The 19,444-nt window shown below is 41.5% G+C and overlaps 1 protein-coding gene across 8 annotated transcripts in view; it reads left to right on the plus strand.

The window, feature by feature from the left end:
• Window positions 1–13,046, plus strand: part of FMNL3 (formin like 3) — a 99,529-nt gene extending 86,483 nt beyond the window's left edge. For 4 of the 8 annotated variants that reach the window (XR_012688645.1, XR_012688644.1, XR_012688643.1 and 1 more), the window contains 15 exons: window positions 781–1,072; window positions 1,674–1,742; window positions 1,927–2,051; window positions 2,362–2,564; window positions 2,875–3,109; window positions 3,715–3,783; window positions 3,870–3,950; window positions 4,051–4,180; window positions 4,911–5,071; window positions 6,224–6,325; window positions 7,362–7,454; window positions 8,005–8,128; window positions 8,341–8,450; window positions 9,237–9,284; window positions 9,956–13,046. Coding sequence is in view for 4 of the 8 variants with exons in the window: in XM_075199665.1 (XP_075055766.1) it covers window positions 781–1,072; window positions 1,674–1,742; window positions 1,927–2,051; window positions 2,362–2,564; window positions 2,875–3,109; window positions 3,715–3,783; window positions 3,870–3,950; window positions 4,051–4,180; window positions 4,911–5,071; window positions 6,224–6,325; window positions 7,362–7,454; window positions 8,005–8,128; window positions 8,341–8,432 (1,776 nt within the window). In the remaining 4 variants the exon portion in view is untranslated. The remainder of the gene's footprint in view (window positions 1–780; window positions 1,073–1,673; window positions 1,743–1,926; window positions 2,052–2,361; window positions 2,565–2,874; window positions 3,110–3,714; window positions 3,784–3,869; window positions 3,951–4,050; window positions 4,181–4,910; window positions 5,072–6,223; window positions 6,326–7,361; window positions 7,455–8,004; window positions 8,129–8,340; window positions 8,451–9,236; window positions 9,285–9,955) is intronic. The other 4 variants (XM_075199667.1, XM_075199669.1, XM_075199668.1 and 1 more) reach the window with 3 other exon arrangements.
• Window positions 13,047–19,444: the final 6,398 nt, after the last annotated feature.

The following is a 19,444-nucleotide window of genomic DNA, read 5'->3' on the forward strand; positions in this document are numbered from 1 at the left end:
ACACAGTTACATACAGATTCCTGGCTGTGTATTGTTACACCTGATATAACTACACAGTCACATACAGATTCCTGGCTGTGTATTGTCACACCTGATATAACTACACAGTCACATACAGATTCCTGGCTGTGTATTGTCACACCTGATATAACTACACAGTTACATACAGATTCCTGGCGGTGTATTGTCACACCTGATATAACTACACAGTCACATACAGATTCCTGGCTGTGTATTGTCACACCTGATAGAACTATATATTATAAGGGGGCGATCACAGGGGAGATCCATGCAGCCCTAGAGTTTCCTGGCTGTGTATTGTCACACCTGATATAACTACACAGTCACATACAGATTCCTGGCTGTGTATTGTCACACCTGATATAACTACACAGTTACATACAGATTCCTGGCGGTGTATTGTCACACCTGATATAACTACACAGTCACATACAGATTCCTGGCTGTGTATTGTCACACCTGATAGAACTATATATTATAAGGGGGCGATCACAGGGGCATTCCTAGGAATTTCATGGACAGGATTCCAACCTTGACTGTGTGGTTATACCGTACAGGTTCAATCCCTTCGAAGTCCTGTACCTAGACTGTATCCTGGTATTAAAACTCATTGTGGAAACAGGTTGTACTGTGAAGTATTGTTTAGTAGATACAGCTTGTATTCCTTTTCTTTCCTACATATGCACAAAAAATGTGAAGGTTCGGTAAACTTTTCCTGTTGAAACGCAGGGTACTGATTTGCTTCTCTCTCTTCTTCAGGAGACCTATGAGAACACAAGCCACCAGGTAAACACACTAAGGAAAATCATCAAAGAAAAAGAAGAAGCATTTCAGCATCTCCGCCAGCTTGAGCAAGCCAACGCCTTCCAGCAGCATAAACAGGGGTCTGCTGGGACCCCACTTTCCTCTGTGGGGATCCCCAGTGGAGACATTTCCTTGGTAGCAGATTTCCCGCCTCCGCCTCCGCCTCCACCTGCTCCAGCTCCCGCTCCTGCGGCCCCACCTCCACCACCTCCTCCACCTCCACCGCCACCCCCTCCTCCCATGCCAAGTAAGGGTAGCATATTAAAAAAGTTATAAAAACAAGATTACTGGAAATACAAATGTGTCTGTTTCCCTCATAACAACTGCAAAACTTAACAGCTAATTGTTAATTAATATCAGCGACCCTAAAATAGTGTAAATACAACAGTTGTATTTCATTGAAATCTTACAAGTAGTTGTAGATTAAGAGGGAGGTTCCCTTATCTGGCTCCCAGAACACCAATGTGACATATCTGCTCTAGGGATATGTAGTGTTCATGTTACAGTGTGACCAACTACAAGTTGAAATTACGAAACTAATTGATGAAAACATAACTCACACTACAATATGCTGCACTACTTAGTCCAAACTCCTGTTGCGCAACTGGAACTGGTCAGTCATTGGGGGAATAAAAAGAAACATAAACAAAATTAACATCAACTAATTTTAGAGCTATTAACTGAATAGTGTTATCCTAGATGATGTCTATACAGACATTGTATATGTACAGTTATTTATATAGAGTACGATTACTTGTTTTGCCCTATTTTGTCATATTTATTTTGATCAAATGTAATTCCTTAAACATATTTAACATCTAATAATATCATGTATTTGCTTCCAACAGACAAATGTCCTCCCCCACCTCCTTTTCCATTCTCGTCTCCTTCTGTCATCCTCACAAGTGGTTTATCAGGTGAGCTATGCGCTGAGCGGGGCTGTGGTGCGCTGAGCGGGGCTGTGGTGCGCTGAGCGGGGCTGTGGTGCGCTGAGCGGGGCTGTGGTGCGCTGAGCGGGGCTGTGGTGCGCTGAGCGGGTTATACAAGTCTGGCTGATCCTTTCAGTCTTCAACTGTCTCTAAGCTTTCTATCATTTTTCAGCAATCCGAATCAAGAAGCCAATAAAAACAAAGTTCCGTTTGCCTGTGTTCAATTGGACGCCACTAAAACCCAACCAGATTAGTGGGACAGTGTTCAGTGATCTTGACGATGAGCGAATCTTGCAGGTAAAAAGGGTCTTGGTGTTAATGCAATATTGCAATTGCAGGCACATATTTGGGGAGTGAAGAATTGATTTGCCACATTCTATATCATCACTGTATCAGAGACTTCTTATCATTTATTTCTGCTTTCTTTCCCATTTTATTTTTATTTTATTACTATACAGAAATGAGGTCAGGCTTATGATTGCCGTTGTATGAAATGTGCTTTTTATTACTGCTTCTCTGATGAGAAACGTCTTATAAGTCAACATTTTTGATGTGTTTACGATTAGCTTGTTGTCAATCAGTGTTTTTACTTTCGTGTCTGCAATAGGATCTGGAGATGGATAAATTTGAAGAACTATTTAAAACCAAAGCACAGGGGACTGCCATTGACCTGACCTGCTCCAAGAGTAAATCTTCCCAAAAGTCTGTCAGCAAAGTTACTCTTCTAGAGGCAAATCGAGCCAAGAACTTGGCCATCACTCTACGAAAAGCCGGGCGGTCCACAGAGGAGATCTGTAAAGCCATCCAAACGTAGGGTTCCCTCTTCAGCCGTGTTCTCCATGGACTTGTAGTATCAGCAATAACATACAGATATTTGTTTACCTTAGGATAACCTTTACAAGACTGAATTGACTGGTATATAAATAAGAGATAATAATAACTGGTTGCTACATATTTGCCCATGTTATTAAATATACTATACTACTTGCATATCATAGAGCTACTGCTAAAACACATCACTGTGTAGTATTTCTTTTGTCACACCCATAAAATAGTGAATTAAAACTCAAAAAACTTGTTTTTTTGTGACCCTTAAAATAATCGGTCTCTCTCGCTACAGGTTTGACTTGCGGACTTTGCCAGTGGATTTTGTGGAGTGCCTGGTGCGTTTCCTTCCTACAGACCCAGAAGTTAAGTTGCTGAGGCAGTATGAGAAGGAGCGAAAGCCTCTTGAGGACCTCTCGGATGAGGACCGATTCATGATGCTCTTCAGTAAAGTGGAGCGTCTCTCCCAGAGGATGTCCATCATGACGTTCATGGGTAACTTCAATGAGAACCTACAGCTGCTAACACCGGTATGACATCACTAGCTCCTCTTCCACACATTGTGCTTCTGACCACTGGACCCTTCAGCACATATTGGGTTATACACCTTCACAGCAATCAGTGCACCAAACCAAATCAAACGTAATGCTTATGTAAACTCACCAGAGCCCTTTAGTCACTCTGGATGCTCTAATTTTGTATATAAAGGATCTTAAAACTACTTGTAGTATTATTTATTATAATGTACAAGATATAAGTTTATTAAGCACATGGATACATAAGTAGAGGTGCGGTGGACGACTGGATATAAAATTCTTTTGTATTAGAAGATGCTTGGGATAGTGTTCATGATGGTGGAGAGGGGGGTATTTTTTCCCATGCACACCAGATTTCCTATCCGCGATACCATTGAAGTAGTATGGCTGATATATTATAGCTTAATAACTTTAAATGCACAATTATCATCTAGTTTACTTAATGTCAAATATCTCGTATCTTTTTGTTGTATGGAAACTTTTACATGTACATTTGTGAATGTCTTTTGGATTTCTGTTTCATATTGTATCAAGTTGTACCTTAGGTATGTGAATGAGATGAGAGGGTCTAACAGACTTTGTACATCATTTCTTCCCAGCAACTGAATGCAGTCATTGCAGCTTCTGCCTCGGTCAAGTCCGCTCCCAAGCTGAAGCAAATGCTGGAGGTGAGTGAGAGAGAGGAGAGAGCTAGATATACACAGAGATATACCAAATGTTGTACAAACCGATATTCTATATTTCCTTTCTTCAGATCATACTTGCTTTAGGCAACTACATGAACAGCAGCAAAAGAGGTTCTGTGTACGGGTTCAAACTGCAGAGCCTGGACTTGGTAAGTTCAGCATTGTCTCCTGTTTGCCCTGTCGAGCTTCATTAGAACCCATTGCTGGGGTAACTTTTTATTTTGCCTAATAATTGACTCTCTTATCTAGCTCCAGGACACTAAGTCAACTGACAGGAAACTGACACTGTTAAACTACATTGCATTGATTGCCAAGGAGAAGTATCCTGACGTGGCCACTTTCTACAACGAGCTTCACTTTGTGGAGAAGGCAGCAGCAGGTGAGAACATCAGTCTGATCCTGTGTGTATATCTGGATATAAGCTCTTCCCCACACTGGTGTTGTCGGTGTGCCTACTTTCCTTCCTGTGTTGTAATTGGCTGTTCCTGCTGTCTGTCATGGGCTGGTGGTAATCTGCAAACTGCACCATGGAAACAGTTGTCCGGGCACACATGAGCTGAAAGTCAGACAACTTTTCAGCCAGGTGGACTCTTTGTTTAACTTGCAAAGTAAAATTGTTTATAGTTCTTGAATTTCAGTTTTACACTCAATATTAGTGATGATGTCATTGATTAAATATGCCCCCAATTACAGCAAATAGAGACTTACCCCTGAAGCAGAGAGCCTACACATGGTGCTTGTTTGATGTTGTGTCTGTGTCAGTATCTGGAAAAAAGATAAATATTCTATGTGGCAGTGGTTTCAGTGAGTGTGAAATACAGCTTGTGAACAGTGCATTAAACAACTACAATAAAGGTTCCATTAACCCACTTGTTAAAATGGAGGGTTACCCAGGTTACCCTATTTTATTAATTATCAGAAATGATGTACAAAGACAATAAGTGTTGTGCTCTCTCACTTGTGTCCCTTCTTATCATGGTGTGAAGAGCAGCTTTTATAACAGTGGTTGGAGCTGTAATTCTAGTATCATGTACCAAGAGGCACTAATATAGTGTTTGTCACCCTGTGGGTGTGTACCTGAAATGACCTGATGTTGTTTCTGCCGGCAGTGTCTCTAGAAAACGTCCTGTTGGATGTGAGGGAGTTGGGGAAGGGGATGGACCTGATTCGGAAGGAGAGCAGTCACCATGACAACAGCGTTCTGAGGAACTTTGTCAGCACAAATGAAGGGAAACTAGACAAGCTCCAGAAGGATGCAAGGACAGCAGAGGTAAGATCATCAGTGGGCTATGTAGAAGAGAACTATGTATTAATATGCGGTGGACTTCGTACGTTTAGTAAGTACACTGGGGACAAATCCTCTTTTACACCATAACTGTTTATGGGGAACATTTCTCTTGCTTGTGTCAGTGTGTTACTGATTAGTGACTGGTAGGTGATTACTCGGCATGTAAAACCCATCTAACATAGTAACAGCTTTGCTGTAAAAGAGATTTGTCGCCAGAGAAACCGTTTTTTTACTTACTAAATGTACACGGTGTAAAAATAATGCATGGAAGCAACTGATAAATACAGTAATCACTTATGAAAAGGAAGTATATTAAAGTAGTAAATGCTTGGGCACATTTGATAAACTCTGAAGTGATTAGATATTCTCCTACTGGTAGTTGGGGGGACAAGGTGAGTATTGGGCACTGTAACAGGTTTTTTCTTGAGGTATGTACTTTGTATGATGTAAGCTTATGAGTCACTGTAGATCGTGAGATCGAGACGTTATTGAGTAATGCGTTGTGATAGTATGCGAGTCTGACATTGTAACAAAATAGTGTTCAATAAAGTGAACTTCAACATAAAGCACAAGGTGACCACAAATTACCAACATTCTTGTACCCCCACCACTTAACGAGGAGACTGCACCAACGTTTGTATGTACAGTATGATCATGGACGGCTGTGTGTCTCTCCAGTACTGGGGTAGGGGTTAAGTAATTGGTCAACTTGTACATTTTATTAGACAACTCCCTGTCACTCTGGTGACAGGTCTTCCTAAGTTATCCAGATAGTACATACAACTGACTAGCTGGCCGGTTTCCAGAGGATTTCCCTTTTTTCAGTGCTAAAAATGAAATGTTTCAACCATAGTAGGCATAGTGTCCAGGGCCGTGTAGCCAAATGTTGTTTCTTTTGCTTTCTTAACTTCTGACAAAATATGTTTTCAATCGCATGTATTGTTTGCCTCTATCAGCTGTTTTTTCCTGCTTTATTTGAATGTTCTGTCTGGATATTTATAGCGATCTGTCCCACTGCGATTCCTCGCCTCCCACCCTTCCCCTCACTATGCCTGCAGGAAGTGTAGACTTGTGAAGTTCTATGTGCTCTTAGAAGCGAGCAGTATCTCCAAATCTCCTCTCTCTCCTCTGCAGGAAGCGTATGCAGCTGTGGTGCACTACTTTGGAGAAAATCCAAAGACAACGCCACCCTCTGTTTTCTTTCCAGTATTCGCCCGTTTCATCAAATCCTACAAGGTATAGAAATGAACTCTGTGTCATAGGCTGTTGGTGGGGTTCGGTAGAGGCTTGAGAAGCACCTGTGTGTTTAATGTGTGTCCTCAGAGCCCAGAAGACAGGCTCTTTCCTGTGATTGTTCCAGCAGGAAAAGGTTCTTTGTTAGGGTGTGGTCACTTGCGCAGTAACTGCTTAACATGCAGCTTGTCCAGTAAGTGGGACAGCAGTGAGAATAAACTGGTCTCTCTGCACAAGTAGGATCATAGAAACTGTACGCTGATCTGCTGCTAGTTCTGCTCCAGTGTTGACTTAGCCTAGACAGCTGGTGGCAAAGAGCTGGAAAGTCACCACTCACTCCTGTCGGGTCACAGACAAGTGGCAATGTACTTTCCTGGGTATACAAGCATGTCACATATGAAAGGACTGAGTAGTGTAGTGCAGTGTAGCACGCTTCAGACTGAGTAATGTGTTTTTTTTTTTTTAAACAATATTGTGTGTCAAAAGTATATGCACATAATACAGTTTCAGATCCTAACAATTGGAAAAATTAGGAATCCATACCACAGAGGAATAGGCTCAGGACGGCAATCTCGTACCAGAATGTACTGTACCAGGACATCTACAGTTGAACTTAGATGTGTGCATCCACTTTGATAAACAATCCTGTGTTAATGGATTTCAAAGACTTTGCTACATTTTATCCGTAACTGTTAGATTCTTTCATTTTTTGATTCAATATTGATTTTCTGATAGCCATGTTCCTGGGTAAGAAACTTGAGTGCTCTTTTGGAACTTTGGTTGAACCGTTGCAGACCACATAGAGATATTCTCTTTGCGATGTACACACACAGTAGAAAAAGCAAAGAAATTTACTGTGATATGAAAACAACAAACATCGCCTTGACAAACGTGTAGGATGGATGTGTAATTTCTTCACAACATCTGCAGTACATTCAGATTCTGTATAACACAGCTATATGTATAAGTCAGGGTAATTGGGGTGTTCCAATCTTGTTATGTCATATCACTTATTTACAATATTCTCTTTCTAAAATAGGAAGCTGAGCAGCAGAATGAGATGCGGAAGAAGCAGGAGGAGGTTCTAAGAGAGAAGTTATTAGCTCAAGAGGCAAAGAAGATGGACCCGAAGGTATTTTCTCAGTTGGCTAAATAATTCTGTTTAACCACCCCGCACTACGTTGTTGCTTCTGTATGGTGAATTGCCATCTACTAGTAGTCATTCCTTTTCCTACTCTTGTGACAGTATAGTTCTGTTCGATCTCCTGGCTATTCTTGAAGCTTTAGAATTTTTGTCTGTTGGACATCCCATCCTCCTTCTGTGGACAATGCCCCAAATCACTGGCTCTCCTTCTAGTGGTCCATGTCTTGAGTCAGGTGTCCTCATCTTCTGCTTTAGATTCTTTTGCTTTGTATATCCTTTCAGTGTGCAGTTCATTTTTAAGATCCTATATTGCTCATCTTCCTTTCCGATCTTGAGTCACCTCGGCTGAAGCAAATTAAGCTTTGAAATCTGGAACGGTTTGGCCACTAGTGATAACTTTATACTATTGTTTAAGTCAGGTCTGTTAATAGGAAGTGTGGAGAAATCAATAAACAATGTTTTATTTGGCAGCATTGTATTTTGCTTATGGAATAAAGATTCAGCTCCTCTTTTCATGTCTTATATTCAATGTCTTTAGTCCCCAACGCAGAAAAATAAGCGACAGCAGCATGATTTGATAGCGGAGCTGCGACGGCGGCAGGCCAAGGACCACCGACCGGTGTATGAAGGAAAAGACGGCACCATTGAGGACATAATCACAGGTGGGTTTCTTTGTATTTTGTAAGTGCAATTTTGTCCATGTTCTCTTACAGCAATCTCTGCAAATCGAAGGAGTCCTCCTCCATTCCGCCCCAAGTTGCAGAGTCGTCCATGCTGGGGGTTTCATACTATCCCTGTGTTAAGACATTTGTGCGTTGCCTTATTTGACCATGTATATATCTCTCTGTTTCCCCAACAACACTGATGGCTGCAGTCCTGAAGAGTGTGCCCTTCACAGCCAGAACAGCCAAAAGAGGCTCTCGGTTCTTCTGTGATACTTCCCTCTTTGAGGACTCAAACTGTTAAGCCCAATGCCTTTAAAAAGTATGTAAAGGTACCTCCATTCTCCTCATGCATGCATTGTGACCTTCCTTGTTCCCATGGATGTCCCTCATGGAGAACGCTGGAATGCATGCCCAGTCCTTGCACTTTAACCTCGTAGTCACTGTACTAATAACCTGACTGCATGCAACTCTATCGCACCTGGATGTCTTCACCCATGAAGCCACATTCACCTGCATATAGCTCTATACCTTGTAATGTATATGTTCTATTTAGTGTATATGACTTGTACTGTATATATTCACAACATTTTTTAATCAAGTTCGGGGGAGATGCCTGTTTGTGTTATTTTTTAATAATAATCTCATAACATTTTGAAGACATCCAAACACAAGAACTCCTATCATTAAAGTCATATGTAGCTAAAATGGTCATATGCCGTTTTTCATGCCACCTTACATTGGTATGCAGGGAAAGAGCAAATAATAAGTACTTTAGATTAAAACAAAAAAAAGTGTTGTATTGATTCGGGATGTTCATTGTTATGATGATAGGCAATTACTGGTGCATGTGACTACTGGTCACTCTCAGAATCCATCTCCCCTGTCTAACTTGCTGCTTTCCTGTTGGTATATTGCCTGTCCAGCCTTGGTGACAAAGCATGGCCATTCTGTCACCTGCTTGCTACCTGCCAAGCACTGTGATGGTATCTTTTGTGGAAACTGAAATCATGGTGCCTTTTTCACTTGTGCTTTTCTTCATGGCCGGATCAGGGTGCAGGCTGTTCTTGTTGGTTATATACATCAATTTTTTCATTTTATCTCTCAGATTAGTCACCAGGAAGAATCATCTTTAGTTTCCTATCTCTTGCAGAGGGTAAGAAACAGATGCACCCAGTAACTCGGCTAATGCAGGCTAAGCTGCTTCTGCATTAAGAGATGGCTGCCTCTAGTAACAAGCCTTTGCTTCCAGCATCATGCACAGTGTGATTCAAGCTACTGGCCAGCACATAGCTAGTTAGACTAAGACTCAGTGTACTCTTGTAATGCCATATGCTCCCCATTGACAAAACAGCAGATGGAGCTTTTTTATGTCCACCTACTTGGAATTTTGTTTTTGCCCTAAAACGTGTAGTTTTTTTACTGCTGCCAACTAGTCTTAAAGCTTGAAAATCTTACAATATAGATTTTTTTTTTTTCCATTTTTTGTTACCCATTTGTTGGATACAATGAAGTAAGATTTGAATTATAACAAATTCACAACAATATATTTTAACAGTGATTTGTTGGCTTTGTATAAAGTGTTACCTGGCATACATTTCCCTGGGTGGGAGATGGGAAAAGATCAGGGCATTAATAGGAGTTTGATCAAGTGTCTTTATGAATCCTTCACGCACTTAATTAAGCTTCCTAGTACTTTTCGAATTTACTTCCCAATTATCTTCAATAGTGAATAATTGCTGCCTCTGCTTGCTTCTGCCTATGTGCTTTCCTGCCCTTCATGAATGTACTTCATCTTACCTATAACGATTGCTCTCCCCCTTTCAGACCTCCGCATTCAGCCCTACAGACGTTCAGATGCAGTTCTCCGATACGCCTGGCGAAGGAGCTAGTACTTCCAGGTGCAGAAGTCATATCGGGCTTTGCTGCGTATTGCTCCTATGGGCAGTATATCACTGCACGCCTCCCTCCAGTCCACATTTTAAAGGAAATGAAGAGGTCGGGATATTTTACAAAAGAAAAACAAAAGTGCCTTATTGCTACAGTATTATAGAACTATTTTTTTCTTTTACTATTTATATATTTTTTTAATGTTTTATGTCAAAACTGTAAATATTTTTGTAATTTTCTTTGCTGAACCAATACTGGCTGCTGTGGGCTATATTTGTTGCAAAAAGTGCCTTGTAAGTGCCTTGAACATATTTGATTTTTTGGGTTTGTGAAAGGGTTAGGAAGAAAATGGGAAATTTGCCAAATTTTTCAGATTTTTCCAGAAAGTTTTAAGAAAGTCAACAAAGTATTTGTTTAGGAAGATTATGTTTAAGGGAACAAAGCAGGTGTGCAAGCTCAGATGCATATTTAAAGGGAATGATGGCGTTAAGTAGGCTGTGCACCAGGCGCAGAGAGATGCTGCCCCCTACTGGTGAGGATGCGCACCAGGCGCAGAGAGATGCTGCCCCCTACTGGTGAGGATGCGATGCTGCCCCCTACTGGTGAGGAGAGATGCTGCCCCCTACTGGTGAGGATGCGCACCAGGCGCAGAGAGATGCTGCCCCCTACTGGTGAGGATGCGCACCAGGCGCAGAGAGATGCTGCCCCCTACTGGTGAGGATGCGCACCAAGCGCAGAGAGATGCTGCCCCCTACTGGTGAGGATGCGCACCAGGCGCAGAGAGATGCTGCCCCCTACTGGTGAGGATGCGCACCAGGTGCAGACTGATGCTGTCCCCATTAGTTGTATTTTACTGGGGAGATAGAACAGCTTAGGTCTTGTCTCTGAAGTGTGGCCTAGTAACTGATTAAGTAATTGCCTTTCTGTGTCATACTATCTGTATTATATGTATCTTTAAAGTCGACTTTAGAATGAATTGTTCGCATTGCTTTTATCATGCTTCCAGGTGTAGAAAACCAACCCAAGTACACACCTAACTACTTGCTTTCAAAAGTGACAGCTACCTGTTGATCGCTGTAACAGAACACCCGGCTTCGTGGGAGTGATTGCAGAGAGAAAACTCTGCCTCTCAGTATGATACTGTCACTGTCATGATATCTCACATCTTCTGCCAATATACAGGGTAGCTGTGATTGTGGAAATTAAGTAGTTAGTAAGTTGCCTGTATTTACTAAGGAATAATAAAAGTAATGCTAACAACTTTTAATACTTTGGACATCTCTCTCCATTAGCCCACTGTGCACAGACCTTACATGGTTTTGGTCTTAAGCAGTGATATTCCCAGTCTGCACACACCTTTTTGTATTGTTATATATCAAGATATGTTTATGTATTTTAGCTATAGCTGAACTGAGTATCTAACCGAGCCATCCCATTCCTACCCATACATACTTCACAGTGAAGTTTTTTCTTTATATTTTGGTAGGTTTGGGATTTGGATACTATTGTGACTCGATGTGATACCCCTACATCTGTCTATGATGAAATGATGTCCTCACTTTTTTATTTTTTTTTATTTTGCTAATGATAATTTATTTCTAAATTGTCCAAATCTGGAACTTTTGTATGTACAGTCTTGTCACAGGCTATCCCCCTGGTCTGTCGTTGACTAGGCCTTTTTTCTGGCAGCAGCCAATCCGGTTCATGACACTAGTTGCCAAAGTCCTATTGTCAGTTTGCTCAGCTCAGAAAGAGAAGAGTTGTCTTTTTGTTTTTTTTTATTTTTTAATAGAGCCAAGTGAGGGTTATTTTAGTAATTGAGAAGAGAGGGAATATTAATGAGGAGAGTGACTGCATTTTATTGTGGGGAAACGGTTTGCACAATACAGTGGCCAAAGCAATCTAGAGACAATGGACGTGTGTTTTTCAAAGCCGTGGCCTCTTTCTCAGCATTTCAGTAACATTCCATGTTTTCTTAATCTTGCAAAGTATAAACGTATCTGAGGTTACAGGGACCACTTTTATGTTTAACGCTATATGTGCCAAATGGGCTCTCCTTGTTCTCTGTTAATTGCTTTATATGGTTCTTCTCTGCCAGGATTTCAGTACGGGAACTCGGCATTCCCTTGTCAGTTGTGTGACTTTGATATGTCAAAAGTATGGGCACTTATATCATAGACGTAGCGAGTCTACAGCAAGTGGAAACTTTCCCATAAGTGCTTTTGTAAAAAAAACTTGTATCCGTGAACTTGTGCATAACTCGTAGATAATAACATCAGTGAGCAAAGCTCAAGTTGACTAAATTTTAAATACATTAGAAACGTCAATGCTCTCATGTATCCAGCGAGAACGCTGTTAGTTTTCCTTCCCTCCCTCCAGATCCGCACCTTATCCTCCAGCTAGATAAACTGGCAGCTTATGGGGCGACTTGCCCAGAGAATACACTACAGTTTGTCATATTACAGCAGCAATTCCTCCCTACTCATTCCATTGTTTTCTGCAATTTGGAATCTCTTTTAAATTGTATTTTACAAACGTTTTTATAGATTTATTTTATGTCTCAGAACATGGCAATGTCTGCTGTGACAACTTAACTTATTATAAATATTTTTAAGCTACCCAAATTCAAAACAATATAATGGCTGTAGTACATGGACCACATATACACAAAAGACCATAGAGGCCAACTGCAACATATACCTATCTTTCAGCCAGTCTATAATGTAATTCTTCCATGGTATCACTCATGTATGAATCTGTAACTATTGTGCATGTAACATACATTCCTAGCCTCCTCCATTGTTAGGGTAAAAGCCCACAGCGGTGCATAGACTCTGGCCTTGGAGGGGGTTCCAGTGCCTATTCTCAGTGTATTAATCCTGTACAGTATGTTATTTCTGATGTAAGAAGCCAGTACTTGTTTATTACAGGTCCTTTCTCTTTGACTTATTGTCAGATTTCAGGAAATTATTTAGTGCTCTGTTATTATTGTGTTTTATTTTGTTGACAATAAATGTGTAGAGCGCTATCCTGCAGGCTTGGTGAGTCTTCTGTTATAGGTGTACTTATTATTACAGCTGGGAGTGCCTGCATCTTATTCCGGAGTATAGAAATATAGGGAAATAGGAGGAGTACAGCGCTATACAAGGGATGAGCTATAATGTAAATATTGAGAGTGATGTAAACGTTGAGCACACCATGGAGTAGTCCGCTGAAGAGTGGCCATAGGTAAAGTGAGAGATGAATGTGGTTCACTTCACTGAAGGAAGGCTGTCGTATGAGTTGTAATATTGGGGGCCCATTATTTCATCAGGACAAACGACCAGTAAGTGAATGAGGTCTCTGCCATATGGATGGCATAATGAGTTAATTCACACATCTGTTTTCTTTCCTGTATGTATGAACAACTGATTCTATGGTATTTTATATTGTACCATATTTGTTATAGCCTTATGTGACATAACATGGCGCAATAGGATATGGCATTGTTACATTTTGGGCCATGTCTCCATTTTCACCAAGGGTTGATGTACAAAACTCCATGCCCAGGGTGCGTTAATAAGGGGATTTTAGAGTCCCGGGAGCAGTATTGCCAGGGACCTGTTATTTGGAATGTATGGCAGGATATTGAAGGGTTTGGCATGGGGTTTCTTGCGAATACAGATATTGGGCAAACAATCTCTTGGTTTCCATGCTGTGCTACAAATTACCTACACTAAATTCATAAACAATTCCCAACAAATAAACCATAAAAATAAAAGTCCAAAGGCAAATAGCTCCTTTCTTCTAAACATCCACACCCAAAAAGGAATAATCTAGGATCAAAAAACATAAGAAGAAAGGGCACTCATGGTGTATTAATTCATTTACAATCAATGAAACTATTGTATGAAAGTAGTGTACATTTTTCAAATAAAGATAAAGCTTATCTGTCAAATCCTTGATAGATGTACTACAGGTAGGATCCTCACCTCTCACTGATAATCACTTTATTATAAAAAGTAGCATAAAATGGCACTTATCGGAGTCCATGGTGATGTTGATACCAAGGAGGAACACTTGAAGCTGTCTGGATCAGCAGGTGTAACTGTTCCACAAATATCGCACTGGCAATGAAGTATCACTCAAAAATACCAATATCGTGAGGACAAAACACTACATGTTTCGTTCTCTCGAACTTCATCAGGGTTATGGGGGTACAGGTATTGGGCAGTGCAACTTTCTCTCCCTGAAGTATTTATGTTCTCTATAGACCTTAGTGCTAATATGCATATACGCTGGGATTAGTAAGCACATTACCCAGGCGAATACAAATGAATACTCACTCACTTAGTTGGTACTTCTCAAATTCACCGTGAACAGTCTTGTCATCCAAAACTATTGTTGTTGTTGTCATTTTCAACTACAGAAAAGAGTGTTGAGCTCCTTTTCATTTATAACATTCTATTTGGTGGTAAAAATCCTAGCATGTCCCATTTACAAGTAAAGAAAGTGTACCAGTTGTCTGCAAGTCACTTACAAATTGCAGTTGAAGTGCACCAAAAACCAACAGTGCATCTGCGTAGGATGCACGTCTACCCTCCACTCTCGGGAGATGAGGTGTGTGGAGAGCTGCATTGTGTAAAAGACTTTCCCACAGCCTTCAAATCTTTAGATGCTCTTTGAAAACCCATCTCTTTTTTAGAGGTGACCTTATCCTCGATAACACTATTCACACTAATGCACTCACAACTATCCCAATCTCCACACATTTACTCCTTGTTTCAGTTGTGCCCTCTTTCACTTAGAATGTAAGCTCTTTATTGAGCAGGGTCCTCCATACCCTTTGTTTTCATGTCTGAATTTTTTTTTTGTCTACCTTGTATGTCCCTGTTTTATGTATGTACTGTTTTCCCTGCTGTACGGCGCTGCGTAGCACTGTCGCCTTACAAATCTACGATATTAATAATAATAAAAGTCCCAGTGTAGCCTCATTTACAAGCTCATTATTTCAATTGATGTAAAAAATTGCAAGGACATAGAGACTGACGATTATTACATGTGGTAAATGTGTGTTAAAGTTTTTATTCCATTTTTTCTCTCATTGGGTGATCCCGGACATTTGGGGTATTGAGTGCAGCCAGGAGTGAAAGCACTTTAAATTTCAACATTGAAATTGTAGCTCCTCCCATTCCCCCTCGGTACCCTGTGCCTGCCTGAGCCATCACCAGTTGCTTTGGGGTTTTTTTAAGTGCCCTTTGTTTTTGGGTTTTGTTTGACAATGTCCCATAGTGGCGATTGATTAACCACTTCGGCAGGGGCCCGACACCACACGGCACGAATGCCTGTGTGATGCTGGAGCGGTGGGAGCAGAGGTGCAGAGTCGTGCCTCTGATGCTGCCTGCCCGCTCCCAGATTGCTCGGGGAAATCAGTCACTGCTGTCCCAGGAGGCAGTTACCGCACCACCACGTATCTGAGCAGCCTAAGGTAGGTAAACTCCAAGTATAGTGCTGAGAGGGAGATATTTAGTAAAAGCCACGGAGAGGCTCTAGTGCTAGGAACTGTTTGGTTTTGTTTTGTTTTTTTTATCTATTAAAATGGCATTATATTATTTAGCTTGAGGCCAGGTAAGGCTTACTAGACACTAATTTTATTTTAAGGGGCTATCCTTCAAGACAGCAGCCATCTTGGGGCTGGTGGGGGGGGGGATTTTTTTTTCCCTTCATAAGGTGGGTCCTTAGGCCCTCTTCCTTAGCTTGCTCTTCAACTGCGATTGAAGCACACCAGAATGTCTTGTGGATATGTTAGCTTTGGTCATACCTAGTCAGGGTCCCATGGAGGCATCCTAAGAGTAGCTGTTATGGACAGGAAGTCTTGCAACTTCTGTGCAGGGATTAGTCAAGGTTTCCTCCTATGCAGCGGCATTTAGAATGGCGCTGATCGTAGACTGAGTCCATTCTTTTGTGGCTGTAGGGGCCTCTTTGTGAACCATTTAAGCCTCTGCTTCGGTGGACAATGCAGTAGAAGGGTGGTCAGAACAGCTTTCAAAAGGCCTGAAAGCTGGTAGCCCGGGGTCTAAATTGTTGCCTTTAGTGGAACAACTTCAAGGAGAGGTACAGAGTATTTGGGTGGTGTGGCTCTAGATGCCAGACTGATTGGAGCTAGGATATATGTCTGAGAAGCTGATGTGGACTCTAAGTCACGTCCTTTCTCTGGGAGTGTATTATTTGGGTCTGAGCTAGATACAATTATCAGCCAGGCCTCAAGGGAAAGGAGTGATTTTCTTCCCACTATGCTCCAAGAACTTGAGGGTCCAGGTTTTGCTCCTTTTCAGTGTTCATGGGAGTTTTCTGCAAGGAAATCTAGGAGTCAATACCCCAGAGGGCGAACTTTGGCCCCTAGGGGAAATTTGCTGAGGGGGAAACAAGCTTGGGCATCCAGACGCACAGGTGCCAGGTTCGTTACAAGCATTCAGCATAATGGGCATTCTGCCCATGCAGAATCATCTGTGGTGGGATGCTGTTTACTTCTCTTTAAGACCGGTGGTTAAAGTCTACTACAGATTCCTGGGTGGGAGGGATTGTGGCACGAGCAGTGCTGGAAGTGGGCTGGTATACGGTGGTATGCCATACTGCCACTACTTCTTCTACCTTCACTTTAAAACTATTAAATTCCATTCACATTTTCCATACCACCACTTCTAAATTTCCACTTCGACCACTAGGCACGAGGATACATGATAGACCTCCTTGAATCCCTACCCAGAACATTTTTCAACAGGGGCTTCCTACGGACAAGATAAAATGTTTTGCTATGCGAGAGGTCATTCAAGCTCTGATTTCTTCAAGCGTGGTTGTTCTGGATCACCAAAGTGGATTCCCTATTTGGACGATCTTATAAAATCAGGATCGCCAGCTATACTTCCGGCCCACATGCAGGGGACTGCTTAGACTATAGAATTCCACGAGTGGATTCTCAATCTCAAAAATCCAAATTGACACAGTCACTATGATCTTTTTGGATCTGTGCTTCGACACCCAGAAACAGAGGGTGTGTTTTATCGACGGACAAAATTCTACCCTTACAGAATATGGCAAAGTCTCTGTTGGTCCTGTTGAAGTTAGATAATTGGATGAAAGTGGTAATCAATCATTTCTGGACACGAATATCGGTTGCGATGCAATTAGTACACAATCAAAAATAATCTTGGCAAATATCAACATGCATATAAATTTAATGTATTTATTTCAGTTTATATAATGTAATGTGGTGAAGAAGCTAATAAATATTTCCAACAAGTTAATTACATCGAGTTTGGTTCATTCTGTTCGCAATCGCATGAGAACATTTCCGGTAGTATTTATGAAGCGTTCACACATTGTGAATGCTAGTTATAACTAATATTACATTTAATAAAACAACTAGCAAGTCCAGAGATGTCCTAAAAGTACCAGGTATAGAGGTAGGAGCCTGAAACCTCAAGGAACAATGACCAAAGGAATCAACCAATGGGGCATCGAGTACTTGGGAGGTCATGACCCATCGACCTATGAATGTGGACCTTAACACTGTAACTGTGTATCTTTGATGTCACTGCTTTTAATGACTACAGTGTATAAAATATTCAACTCTGGCTTTGAAAAACAGCATTTTGATAGAAGCTTGTTGCTGTGCCGACTGCACAAGCGTACGCATGCAATACTTTGCCTGTAATCTATTTTGCGAATAAAGTCTTGTGCTTTGGAACCACAGCGATTGCATTGGAGTATCTTTATTTTTATAAATACATACAAACCTATCCGCTCACAGACAGGCTTCTATTCATTTCTGCATGAGAGAAGTAGGCAAAATGGTTTCAACTTTTGAGGCAATCCCATTTGCATGCAAGAGAGTTCCAATTAGAATTTTCCTCCAAGTGGAACAAATCCCACCTTTGTCTGTCCGACCAGGTGATATGCCTTTCCCATAGGGTGCGTCAATCTCTTCTTTGGTGACTGAGGATGGAGAACCTTAGCAGGGGTCACCTGTTTTTCACTTGTGAGTGGACTCTAGAGACTACGGATGCCAGCCTTGAGGCTTAGGGGGCTGTCATTCTTCATGCCCGCTTTCATGGTATTTCGATGACTGAGTAGTCAAAGCTCCCAATAAACATTTAAGAATTGCGACCTGTTCTGCACTCTAGTCAGCGCGGAACATTTGCTGTGGATAACATCTGTAAATATAGTCGGACAATGCCACGGCTGTGGCATACCTCAACCACCAGGGGAGGACTAGAAGATATCCCACCATGTGCAAGACCAGCAGGATTATTTCATTGGGCGCAACAGAATGTTCAGCCCATCAAGGCAGCCTTCTTCCCAGGAGTAGACGACTGGGAGGCAAACTTCCTGAGCAAACAGACTGTTCATCCATGAAAATGGTCTCTTCACCCAGAGGTTTTTCACCAGATTGTGAACAGATGGGATCAGCCGAAACTTGTTATGATGGCATCACGGTTCAACCACAAAGTGAACCTGTTTTGTTTCAGGGCAAGAGACCCGAGGGCAGTTTCAATAGATGCCATGTCAGCGCCTTGGCAGATTTAGCTAATTTACATACTTCCCTGGTCGCAATGCTTCTAAGGATCCTGAAAAAGGTGGAGAGATTTGGTTCATCCTGGTGGCTCCAGATTGGTCATGAAGATCCTGGTACACAGACGTCTTCACCGTGTCAGTGGGTCAGTCATGATGAGGTTTCTTATGTTCTTACAGGACAGGCTGGATGCTGGGTTGAGCTGTAGCTCATTGGAGGTTCAGAGGTCTGCTCTTTGTCTTTTTTCTAAGAAGATTGGCTTTATTGCCAGATGTTAAAACATTTTTACAAGGGATTCTGCATATTCATCCCCTTTTGTTTTTTGTGTGGATCCATAAGATCTACATTTGCTGTTAGATGCTTTACAGCATTTACCATTTGAACATTTGGATGAAATGAAATTAAAATTTCTGACTTTGAGAAGAGATTCAGAACTGACAGCTTTCTCTTGCAAGTCTCCTGTAAATATTTTCTGTGAGGATAGGGTGGACCTTCAGACCAGACCTTCCTTTCAGCCTAAAGTGGTTTCTAGATTTCACCTTAAGTAGGATATAGTGATTATGGCCTTGGTCCACAGTAGATCTGCAGAAGAAGAGGGCTGTTTTCAATATCTGGATGTGGTCATGGTTCTGAGGACATATGTACAAAGACTTGTGACATTCGCAAGACAGGGGCATATTCAATTAGCTTGGCGGTCCGCAATTACACGCTGGAACGGCCGGCAACAGTAATACGATGTGCCGCAATAATGTGGTTTTTCTTTGCAACCCTATAAATCTGCAGTATTGGGGTACTGTATTACATTGAGTAAAGTGCAGCGGCCAAGTACTTGCAGACGGCCAAGCTAATTGAATATGCTCCTGAAAGTCTTTTGG

This window comes from Mixophyes fleayi, chromosome 2 (assembly GCF_038048845.1).
Source record: "Mixophyes fleayi isolate aMixFle1 chromosome 2, aMixFle1.hap1, whole genome shotgun sequence".
Lineage (NCBI taxonomy): Eukaryota > Metazoa > Chordata > Amphibia > Anura > Limnodynastidae > Mixophyes > Mixophyes fleayi.